This window comes from Amaranthus tricolor, chromosome 2 (genome assembly GCF_026212465.1).
Source record: "Amaranthus tricolor cultivar Red isolate AtriRed21 chromosome 2, ASM2621246v1, whole genome shotgun sequence".
In the NCBI taxonomy this organism is placed as follows: Eukaryota; Viridiplantae; Streptophyta; class Magnoliopsida; order Caryophyllales; family Amaranthaceae; genus Amaranthus; species Amaranthus tricolor.
This window is the reverse complement of record NC_080048.1, coordinates 38685967-38699142: the sequence shown is the minus strand read 5'-3', so window position 1 is coordinate 38699142 and position 13176 is coordinate 38685967. Positions and strand designations below refer to the sequence as shown.

At 33.0% G+C, this 13176-nt stretch overlaps 1 protein-coding gene across 1 annotated transcript; it reads left to right on the top strand.

The window, feature by feature from the left end:
* The first annotated feature begins 5555 nt into the window (after positions 1–5555).
* LOC130806235 (zinc finger protein CONSTANS-LIKE 10-like) lies at positions 5556–13110 on the top strand. The gene is made up of 6 exons (XM_057671239.1): positions 5556–5799; positions 7119–7787; positions 7986–8210; positions 10648–10949; positions 11608–11740; positions 12108–13110. Exons 2-5 carry the CDS (start codon positions 7212–7214, stop codon positions 11735–11737), a joined length of 1233 nt encoding a protein of 410 aa, XP_057527222.1. The 5' UTR covers positions 5556–5799; positions 7119–7211; the 3' UTR covers positions 11738–11740; positions 12108–13110.
* Positions 13111–13176: the final 66 nt, after the last annotated feature.

The following is a 13176-nucleotide window of genomic DNA, read 5'->3' as shown; positions in this document are numbered from 1 at the left end:
CTCTAAGATCGACAACGTCCCATCGATAAAGAAATGTGATTAAACAGAAATAAAACATACGATGGTAGCAAACCTACGAAAAATCCTATCTTACATCTCGAGATCCTATTGGCCTCTAAATAGAGTTAAGTAGAAATAACGAAACGAGAACGAAACCGAACTAAAATTTTGTTACATAATTGAAATTGCTACTACTCATTATTTTATTACATAAGAAAACGTTGTCTTGATGATAGCGGGTCTTAGGTTGAGTCCTCACTCCAGTCCTCACCTGCAATCAACCTACTAGTTGTCATATGACAGCAAGTAGCAAGTCCTAAAGAATAATTCCAATACATGTCAGAGACTGCATACAATTGTCAAACAGGTTGAACATAAGCAATGTGTTCATCCTAGCATGCAAAGGCTCTAATACATTCATACTAGATGATCCCAACTCGTAACGTAGCCCGTCCTGTTCGGGTCGTTCAAGTAAAAATTCAATCCTTTTGGAGGAATACACTTGGAAGAGCTAATCCCAAGGCAACCACTGACCTAAGATGTTGCTCGTCCTGTGCAGGTCGTCAAAGGTAAAGTATGCATACCCCCACGGTGACCGTAATGATCCAAAACTGTCATGGGAACAATAATTGTAATAATCCAAACCAAAACATTAACCCCTTTGGGTAACAAACACATAAATCCTCAACTTCCAAGTTAACTTCTTTCAAATTATTTGAGATGTCTAATCCTTATGTGATTTACAATGCCTCGATTAGAAATGAAACAACACTACTTGCACAACCACATAAACAGTATGGTCTAAGCATGTACCTTTAAGCGCTGCAAGCAAACAATGTTCAAGCACGACAGAAATTTCACCCTCTTATGAATCGAGGTCCTAAATAACACACACACAAAACGATCACGTATTAGAACGTGTTTACACATTTAATCCACTCCATATTAATAAGATATGACTAAGACTTGATAATTTTAAATGTTTTCATCCAAATTCCAATAGTTCCAAACTTTAAATTTTAACCAGAAACTTAAATGGCCATTTCGGACAGTTTAGAAAATTCAAATGAAAAATCCGACTTCACCACTGCATCTGGAACGCATAAATTACTTTGGGTACTAAATTTCATAATTTCTAACATCCAATTGCTATATTAATTATTTTAAGCGTTTAACGAGTTTTTAACATATCGGGTACATAAAACAACAACGAAACACCCCCAACATTTTCGGATCGGGCGCCAATGCCGAGGTAGCAGCTGCTGTCTGAAAATTTCTATTATTTTATTATTATTATTATTATTTTTTATTTATACATTATTCAAATTATTAAACCCTTTTAATCTCACGACTAAAATAAATCTAACAAGATCAAATTCAAAACTACTAAGATAAAACAATCAAGATAAGTTTTTCTATCACACAACCACCTGATATTTCAACACATATATTAATACACAAAACCCCATCATCAAAGCATAAAAGCCATCAAATTTAAAAAAAAAAAAAAAAAAACATGCACATCCACAAGATCCTTCAAAAAAACTTAAAATTTCATAAATTACGATAATTAAATTAAACACTTAATTCTCTTAACAAATTAAAATTTTGTAGGAAACCATAAAACCAAATCACCCTTTTGAATCAAGACATATATGTAAACACAATCCCTCAAGCAAATCAAATTTTGCTAAAGGATTTATAAACTCTTGAATGACTACATTACTTGATCCATACCATTTAAATTTCTTCTAACAAATAGAAATTTCGTTAGAGAAATGTAGATCATAAAAGAAATTTATTTAAATATCAATATAAACTTAATTCTTATAATAAATTTAAACTTTGTTAAAGAATATAAATTAAGAAAGATTTTTTATTGTTTTTTTATAAAATAAACATAACTTAATTCTTTTAACAAATTAAAGTTTATTAAAAGATTATTAGAGAAAATTATAAAAAAATACTCAATCCTCCTGAAGGTCATAGGATATCATCATATACAAAATATAATTCATCTTAAAAATCTTATATATAAAATCTATAATTAACAATTCAACTAAACTTACCCCTTTCATCAAAAGATTGGTTGAAACAACAAAATTTTTCTTACTCACTTGAATTTGAATGACGTGAGATTATAAGGCTAAAAGGGTCACTAATACACAATTATAAGAGGAGTTACAAACTCCTTGCCTCCCTCAATCCACTTAATTGTGCCCTTAATACTCAATTATAAGAGGAGTTACAAACTCCTTGCCTCGCTCACATAACCGGCCACCCCCTCCTAATTCCCTCTAATTAATTTTTTTTATTATTAATTATGTATTTATTCTTTTTATTTTATTATATTATATAATATATATATATATATATATATATATATATATATATATATATATATTAAAAAAGTAAAAAAACACTATGTGATAACATCGTACGCAATAAAGCACGTTACTGTTTGTTACATTTTAACTCACATAATTTCTTATACTTGTCTATGTAAATAATATAACTTAATAATAATAATAATAATAATAATAATAATAATAATAATAATAATAATAATTATTATTATTATTTTTTTAGTTTATTTATTTATATTGATAAACTTAAAACTCGGTAAAAAAAATATGGTGCGTTACAAAATTATATGGGAGCTTATGAACATGATCAACCGTACGGGGCCTTAAAAAGTTGGGGAGTCTTAATATTAATTTATGTTAAGTATTTAAAGATACAAAGTTGTTAGAAAAATATCATACTCCCAGTCCCTCTTATTTATTGATTTAGGGATATTTTCCTTTTGCACCAAAAACTAAGAGGGATGGGAGACCACTTAAAAGTTGGTGGAAATTCACTTTTTCTATAAAGGGCATTTGTATTCTACTCTCTCCTATTCATCTTAGGAGTCCCATTTGACTTTTTGCGGATTTTAAGGAGAGTCAAAAGAGGGACCCTAAGGGTAGGAAAGAGAGTGGTATTATGGGTTTTTTAATGTAAGAAAGGAAAATTAGTATGGGTAATGGAGGGTATAATTGAAAATAGGATAAAGTTACTAAGGGCATAAAAGTCAAAAACCCATACCAAAAATAGGAAGGAGTATGTGTTATTGTATTGTTATAGTAAAGGTAAAAGGGTAAAAAAGAGTGATAAAAATAGAAATGAGAAATAATCAATAAATTAACCTAATAAAAAATATCCTAAATCAATGAATAAGAGGAAGTAATTTTTTAAAAATTACACAGGACCTTTAAAAAGTTCATCAATTTTTACTACACCCCAAATAAATAATAATATAAAAAGCAAAATGTAACAAATAAGATTTATTTGTATATGATTGTCAAGTGATGAAAGAACAAAATATGGGTACATCATTAGAAAATTTTATGCCATGTCATGAAATTTACTACCTTATAAATGAATTTTGCTACATCATGGACCATGGTGCTTATGTCAAAGCTTAACACAACAACCTTACTATGGGAATCATCATCATATAAATAAAAGGTTGAAACCTCTCAAAATTGGTCAAAGGTAGAATGTATGTGAAGGGGTAGGTAAGCTAATGTATTTTAAGATTTTTCTTCAAAAAAGAGTTTCAATAATTTAAATGGTAGAAATATCATTTATTTTTATTATCTTTCATTAAATTTGTCCCACTATATTAGTCTTAGTTTTTATTTTAGTTTGATTTATCAAATTTTTCTATTTTTATTTTTAATTATGATTCATATTTTTTTTATTTGCATCCACACTTTTAATTTACATTTTCATATTATTCATACAATTCTACTACTTTCTAATAGAATAGAATGTCACTTAACCCAATTCTTTTAAAATTAGCTACCAATTGTCGTTGGAGCAAAATTGTTAGAACAAAGGGAGTATGATACGCAATATGTTGAGATATGAGTTATAAACCTAATTTGAAAACTCACTATTGATTTGCGATAAATTAAGTGATAAAATAAAAAAATTAATTATCTTTTATCTCATATTTTCTCTATCACTTTGATTTGCTATATCATCTACATAAAGCTCTCATTTCAATTCATGAACTAAAGCAACTTTAAAAAGACACATGACATAAATAAGATAGCTATGAGTAGTCCACGGATGGTTCTACAATCTACACAATACTCCCCCATGTTAGAAGGAAGGTCTACTTCATAAGTCTTAAACAAATCATTTTGAGGATATATTATGAGTTAATTTTATGGTTAAAGACCCTTTTTCACGTTTGTGATAAAATTTTCTAAAGAACAATTTTTTTCCCTCTTGCTTATAGAAGATACTTTTACTCAAAAATAAAAAAAAGTCTTTGTAAGAATATCACATACTATTAATCAAATCAAATATAATAAAAACAATTGAGTGGGAGCAATTATACTATATAATGTGTACCCCTATTGAACCACATATGAGATAAGATTCATTAACATAATCAAGTCATGAGCTAAGAGATTGTCTACACTAACATTAATGGGTTGTGTTATGGGTTAGGTTCATCCATGCAAAGTCAAAAACTAGTCAAATATAAAATTCAATAAAAATTTTAAAAAGTCAAAAATAAATAAAAGCCAAAATAGTCAAACCAAAGAAAAAAATGATAAAACCTGTTTATTAGTCCGAATTCACTTTAAAAGCTGTGACTGTCGAACAAATGACATATTAATATCAGTCATATGAAAGTCCACCATTCTTAAATAACCTATAAAATTACATCACCATGTCCATCTAATATCCCTTGTAATTTCTCCTTTAACAGTATCTTAAATACCCATATTAATTTGACATTTCACATACTTAGTATTACATTGATCACCTCACCACTACTATCTTTAGCTTAACCTACTCTAGCCTATACACTAGCTGCGCCTGGCCACCTTCCTCTCTTCCTCCTTTTTACTATTTTTTCGCTTTATTTTTTCTCGAATCTTCTGGTCTAAATTGAGCCTCAGAGGGTTATTCAATAACATCATCTTCGGGCAGTCTTCCATTTTGGTTGCATGATATAAGATATTCAAAGGCATTTAAAACTTTTTTTTACATGGGTATTCCAATCTTTTATTTGTTTATTTAACTTTTACGTTGACTTTTGGCTTTTAACTTGTTAATTGATTAATCAATCAAAATATATATTGAGAATTATTTCTAAGCCGCTGAAAAAGATGATTTCTTAATTTAGAACCAAAATTATCATTAATTTTTAACTCTCCTCCCCATTTTATTCTAATTTTATCAATGTTATCAAGTATAGACCATCAACTAAATCAGCAAAATCAACGGCCTCATTCAAACATCTAGAAGTTCCATCAAGTTGAATTTTGCCTAACCAATTTTGATTGATTTATTTACCAAATTACTAACCATGGTCCATGTCAGGTGAATTTTCACAAAATTGATGAGTTGGCCAAAAATAGGTTGCCAAAACCGAAGCATTAATGCTGCATACGAGTTGGGTCCTTACACTTTTTGTCGCATGAACTCAGTGGGCCCTCTTGTTTGCACTTTTTATCACTTTTTGTCAGAATTTCTTCCCCCACCCAACTATTTTTATTTTCTTTAATTTTTCATTTTTGGTTCACAAATTCATATTTTTCTGTGAGTAAGTATGAATTTTAATTGGGTTTTTTATTTCCCTAATTTTAATTTCAATTACTGAAACTCTTGTCTGACTTCTGACCCACAAGAGTGTACAATAGATAGAGAGGAAAGTATAGGATAGCCTCTTGAGTTGTCCCTTTGTTCATAGCTATTTTTGGGTTTTTCATCAGATTTCTTCCCAGATTCCTGGTAATTTTCTTTAGCTTTTGTTTTGATTTTACATGATTTTTCTTCGTGTTTAGATTTTGATTTCACTTGTTGTTTTTGGGTTTTTTGTTCTTGGAATTTATCATGTTTATTTGATGTTTAATGTTGGGGATTATTTTTTGCTCTTGATTTTGTGATTGGTTTATGAAATCAAATCATTGAGTTGATTTTGTTTGGCAGTTGTACTAATCAACATGGGTTTATTTATTGGTGTTAGTTTTTCCAATATTCTTAATTGGAGAAAGTGATTTTAGTTTATAATTTTTAGTATGCCCAACTAATTTGCTACATTTTATTTGGAAATTTGTTGTCTTTAGAACCTAATAGTGGCTTAGGGTGAATTTGATGATGTTGTATTTGCTTGTCCTTTCTACATAATTACTAATTTATGTGTTGTTTGCTTGGTTCTTTGTGTTATGGATCTTGTCCCCAATAGGTTGTATAAGTAGCAAAAAAGCTTAAAAGGAAAAACTTTGATGTGCAAAAGTTGTATTTAAGGTATGAAGCTACAAAGCTATGCAAGAATAAGTTTAATGGCTATTCACTATTAAGGACTTTTGCTTTGAAGCTCATGACATCAAGAGTAAAAGTCGCCTTTGATCTTCATGACCAACTTTGTTTCCCTCCTTCCTTTCTAACTTACGGGTGGTTTTGTGCATGTGTAAAGTACCATAGCGGACACGGCTCAAAAATGAAAGGAACTTAAACACTAGTTTACGTTACTTTTGTTTTAGTTTAATACTTGTTTTTAGTCTCTAAAATTTTGAAAAAATGTGATATGTACCGGGCATTAAAAATTATTGTCAATAAACCAACTCAACCAGAATGCATAAGCTAATGGTTGAAGGCTTAAGATTTGTTGTATACTCTATCACAACCTCTTGACTTGAGAGCCTTTTGGGCTAGAAGTGCCCAGAAGTGTGGATGCAATACATGTTTTCCTCATACATGGTGCTGAATATTTTACTTGATATGAAGGGTGGATGAGATTCGAACACACGAACCTTCTGTCAAGTTGACTTCTGTTACCATGCTAAGGAACCAACTTAATTAAAAAGCTTAAGCTGATGGTTGAAGGCCCAAAATATGTTGTATACTCTATCTATCAATTATTATGTATTTTTGCTCCAAACTAGCTTATTTAGGTGAAGTTGGGTCATAGCTTTTGGTTGTGATGGTATCAATAAGGTGTTTAGCTTGTTCATATTGCACTTTATCTGGAATTACTGACACATCAAAATAGGATTTCGAATACTGATGCTTATACATTCTCTTCTCTGATTTTGTTACTGGATGAACAGGTTTTCACCTTCATAATTCCTGTGAGAAAATAAAATTTTGGGTGACAAACTGGCTTGAGATTTGTATTAATATTTTGAACTTCGATAGAAATAATGGGATATTTATGTGATTATTGTGGGGAGCTTAGATCGTTGGTGTATTGCCGATCTGATTCTGCTTTTTTGTGCTTGTCCTGTGATCGGAATGTTCACTCCGCAAACGCCCTATCAAAGCGACATTCTCGTACCCTTGTCTGCGAAAGATGTAATGCCCAACCCGCTTTCATTAGATGTATTGATGAAGCGGTCTCTCTATGCCAGAAATGTAATGTGGAGGGACATGATGGGAGCTCTTCAATTCATAAGCTGCAAAATATTAACTATTATACCGGTTGCCCTTCTTCAACCGAGCTTTCCAAAATCTGGTCGTTTTTCCTAGATATCCCTTTTGCCTCATCGGATAACTCAACGTGCCAAGAGGAATTAGGATCATTGAGTATTTCTGAGAGTAATGCAAAGAACTACATGGATCCTGTGCGTGAACATGACGATCAAGGTGCAGTGGTTGTGGGGTCCGGGAATGATCTACATAGTGTTAATAAATCCAGTTTTTGGGATGGACCTGTATCTATCCCGGAACTTATCTCACACAAATGTCTGGACCCACCTGGTTGTGCAGAATCTTCTGAGGTAATTATCACTTCAATGGGCTCATATTTTTTCTCGAAATGGCTTTCAAATGTTCAAAACGTTGCATAGTGGGATTCAGAAGTTTTCACGATCAGTAACTAGTTTGTTCAAAGGCTATCCTTTTTTCAGGGAGCTATTCTTCTCAGTTGAATGTTACAGTTTCGTTTCTGTTATCTTATTTCTTGGTCTTGTGTGCAGGTATTTTATCCCACTAATAGAGTTCCGGGGATTTGTGAAGATGACTTGTACGCAGATCTTGACATGGATGAAGTTGACATAAATTTTGAGAATTACGAAGAACTCTTTGGTGTTACTCTTACTCACTCCGAACAACTGCTTGAGAATGGTGGGATTAACAGCTTGTTTTCAAGGCAAGACATGCGTAAAGCTGATTCTAATCGCCCGGGTGGATTATGTGCTGAGGTTCGCTTCTCGACCAAAATTCTTGTCTTTCATGTGTTGTGGCTTGGGTTTGATTATATATAGCTAGGATTACATAAGTTCATATCAGTTAGTCTACTCATTAATTACTCTGCTCCATAAAAAGCCCAAACCGCGTTGTGAGCCATTCAAATACATTCTTGCATACATGTATCGGTTTAACTTATTTTCTAGTTCTAGTTAGATTTTAACCTCATGCCCATTTGTGAGCTCATATCACTAATTTTCGACAATAAAGTGTGATTTTGAGATGATTGGAGTTTTAGTTTAACAAATTGTGTTTGTTTGACAAATCAAGTGCCAGGTAAAGATTTCATACCCTTGTCTAACTGGTACGTAAGGTAACATGAAGAGTCGAAGTAACATAGAATTTAAGGTTTTGTTTGGGTTCAGATTTTGGCATTTTCTTTGAAATGTTTGGTATTAAGAGATGGTAACAATAGTCAACCATGATGTACCTTTTTCCCAAAACGTATATAATTTTTTTTTTTGTGGATGTGCTGGTGGTGGTGGTGGTGGTGAGGGTTATGATTACGGCCTGTGATAGGTGGAGGTGTTAGTGATTCTAGTGTTAGTTCCATAACTTACAATATGCTAAAGTCCATTACAATATCTTTCAATACACTCTTTTCGTTTCTTATATGTTTAAATAATTATACAAATTTCACTTGTCAATTAAATTATCTTTTTAGCAATTTGTTCAATTCTTGAAATTGATATGATGATTTGCCTTGAGAGATATAATTACAACAATTAACAACATTGAATCCGTAATCCGAAAATGTTAGAGTTAGCTACATGAAGCAATAAATTTGGTCGTCCTCTTGAATTCTCCTTCTCTATTCATTTTGATCACCTACTATCTCAAGTTGTAAATCTTAATTCATCATTTAATTTCCATTCTTTTCCACCAAGTCATCTTCTGCCTTCCTTCTTTCTCTTTCTTTTTTAAAATTCCGAAAGTTCTATTTTTATTTTCCTTACCGGTTTGCTAACACTGTCTGGCACATGCACAAACCACCTTAAATGATTCGCTTTCATCTTATCCTCAATATCAACATTTTAATTCATAAACACCGTTTGTATAATGACCGTCCGATATAACTCCCTCTTTATTTTTCAGTTTTTATTGTGTCTATTCTTCTGTCATTTGTGCATAAGTGAAACTTTATGTACTCCATCTTACTCCTAGGTAATTTGAACTCTCGTGACCATAACTCTTGTCTCTATCATTATATCTTAGCATTTAACTTTACCCAGTCTCATCTACAAAAATATTTCGTGAGCAACAACATGCACCTAACCACATGTCCACGGAACAATCGAGTCCATTTATTCGAGATTGCGGCATAAACAAAAAGGCTTAGGGCCGAACCTTAGTGAAGGCGAATTGTAATTGGAAAATCTTTGTTATCCCTTCGGGCCTTCACATGTCCTAACATTTGTTTTCACTTCTTAATCAATATATTACTACATTAATGTATTTCTTGATAATACTCTTATCTGTCATTGTCCACCAAAGTAATACTTTTTGTACCTTTGTTTTTATTGATGGTTACCATATTAATTGTTCTAGACATCTCTTACCTCAATAAGTATACCATATGGCCCCACAACTTTCTTTAGCTTTGTTTTTCTAAAAGCTCCCTCAATCAATGACTTTTTGATTCATTGATGGATTCATTTCCTATAACATTACCTTGTTCTACAATATATAACTTGTCAAAATTCTCTCTTTATCAATATTTTATATCCCTATCTTGAAATAGATATTTGATATCATTTTCCTTTATACACTTTACCATACTTATGTCCTTAGTCTTTGCTTGTCTCCTCTTTGACATTTTATACATATCTTTTTTCCTCTAATTAAGAGTCTAGTTTGTCAAACACCTCTTAAAATCCTCTAACCTCGTGAATTACTACTTTCTCCATGGTTTTAGCTTCCCTCTACTTGACTAGATTTTGTCATTCTTGCATTATCGTACGAGCTCCATCTTCCAACCAACTCCTTTAGCAATTTTCTTAGCAGTTGCCTCTTTAATCTACACCATTTAATTCTCCGTTCCTCTTTTACTTTTTATTCCTTTGGTCATGATTCTAAGCGAACATCTACACTCTCCAAGTATAACCATACAATTTAGTCAACTAGCTCTACGGCCTCTACCTGTCATCCTTAACAAAAATAGTTGATTTGGATTGTGTTTACCCTCCTTCTAAAAGTCACTAAATGATCGATCTTACGATTAATACCATTAATGGGTTGCTTGATTTAACTTTCAAATAATTAGATGAAATGCAACGGTTGGGAGAAACATGCTAAGAACGTTAGTAATGCGAAACGTACTGGAAGTTCCTTTATTGGCAGCTTAAAGTTTGTCTTTATGATGATGGTGATTATATTTTTGGTATAATGCAGGGGACTTCTGTAGGGATTGCCGGTCGAATCCAGCCAGTGTGCAGCAATGCAGCATCTGCCGACTCAATCATGAGCGTGAAAACTGAACCAACTATTGGTTTTGCAGCAAAACAAGCCCAGTCAGGTCTTTCGTTTTCTGGGATTACTGGAGAGATTAGTGGTGGGGATTATCAAGACTGTGGGGCTTCTTCTATGATTTTACACGGAGAGCCACCCTGGTGCCCTTTGTGTCCTGAAAATTCTGTTCAATCCAGTCGAACTGAAGCTGTAATCCGATATAAGGAAAAAAAGAAGATCCGAAAGTAAGTTTTTTGAGAAAACTAGCTGTGTTCTTATTTCTTAATGGTGTTATTCAGGTGACGTAAAATTTTGATTTCAACTCTGCTCATTTCTGATTGATTTGCGCTTTCAAACTGTCGTATGTTTTGTTTGGTAACGAAATTTCATGAGCGGAATGAATAAACGATTTATTGGTGGACTAGGAGTCCTATTAATGAGAAAAAGTGAAAGCTATACCTCCAACCTCGCTACGTATATGGCAAAGCCAAGCTAAGAAGCGTCTTGAGAGGTTTTTCCTAAAGCACCCTCTCATTTTTTTTTTTAACATAGTGACCTTGTAGTCTCACCGTGAGACGACTTTAATTGGGTCAGCTCAAACTGTTCAAAAAAAAAGGGCTACTTGTATGGGGCCGTCTCACGGTGAGACGGTCTCATACAAGACTTGCTGAAACATGGGACTTAACCTCATACAAGACTGTAACCATAGAGGCTATTCATGTGGTGTGGAAACAAATGGAGTGTAATACAAGGTAAAGAAGATTTGTATATTAGTTTTATTACTCGAGAGAAGGCGTAAGGATACTCGTTAACTTTTTTAATTTATTGTTGTTCAATATGACTGCATTTTCATTTTATCATTGAAAGCGGTCTACTGACTATTCTTTGCTTCTTATCACTTAGATTCGAGAAAAGAGTTAGATATGCTTCCCGCAAAGCGAGGGCTGATGGGAGGAAGCGTGTGAAGGGTCGATTTATCAAAGCTGGCGATGCGTACGATTACGATCCTTTGAACCACACCAGGAGCGTCTGATAAGTAAATTCCCATCCTTGTTATACAAAGTTTCTAATATTATGTTTGTTAGAGTATATAACATATCCTAGTGCCTCAACCATCGGCTTAAGCTTTTGGTTGAGTTGGTTTCTTGACATGGTATCAGAAGCCAACATGACAAGAGTTCATGGATTCGAATCTCAACCACCCCTCATGTAAAGTGGAATACATTCAGTCTATGCGCATCCACACTCCTAGACCAATGGGCTCTCGTGTGAGGGGGCGTGTTAGAGTATATAACATATTCTGGCCTCAACCATCAGTTTAAGTTTTTGGTTGAGAGGTTCCTTGACAATGTAGAATATAAGCTTATGTTTTGGTGATGACAATTTTCATGGTTTCATTACAGGAATGTGTAAGCAACGGAAACATTGTTGTACATGTGATCCCGCGTCAGAAATGGGGTTTCAGCCCATCGTTCGTTTGTACATCTTGAACATACCAGATGTCTATGACAAATAATCATCAAAAGGAAGGGTGGCGCTATTCGCCTTAATTAGCTTCCGATGGTAACAGTTGGAGTACAGTCTTTCTGGATACCGACTGACAGTATGCTCGACCATTTTGACTAGTCTGTCCAGATTCTCGTGCTCGTAAATTCTGAGACCTGATACTTGCCAGGTATGGAATTATAGATGTGTAAATGTCTGCAAGGAAATGGTATTCTCATAGTACTTTTCTGTGGCGTTGTATTACATTGTAGTTGTATGTAAAAGAACAACCCGACAAGCTCAAAGAGGGAACTACTGAGGGTTCCGTCTATACGCTCCCTTTTCCGCAAGTGATGGCGGTTCAGGCGACGTGTTTTGTAGATTGTATGTACATTGCTTGTTTTTTAAATTTTTTGAATTTTTGTTCGGAAAGCGTAGCTTTATAAGTGTACATTGTAACCTATTGTTTTTTTTTGGCTCAAATAAAACATTCAGAATAAAATGCAGAAGTTATCATCATATAACTTTTCTAAAGAAGCTAGATTGACATGCTTACATGTAGGTCTTGGTGAAGGTCCCAAAAATCTTGTATGTGACTTGTCTTGTAAATGGTGACATGGCGGGCTGCTAGCTAGTGACCTTTACGTCTCTTTGAATTTGCTATAAATGTCAACGTATATTTTTATTAAAAGGTAGATGAATTAGGGGTATAACACGACAAAATCGGAAAGTGTGTACATATAATAAACAAACAGATTACAAATATAGAGAAGAAAAATTGAATAAAATGAGTTTTTTTAAAAATTCTCGAAATAAGCTTCGAAAAATTGTAAATTTCGAAAGAAGTGTCTCTGTGTCCGAGCTTAATGTCAGGATTTGTTTGCTTTTATTAATAACAAAAAAGAGAAAAAAAAATTTTGATTCCCAAAATTTGTTATTTTTTTTATCCTATTAAACGTTATGACTTGTGATATTGCATTCTTTTTG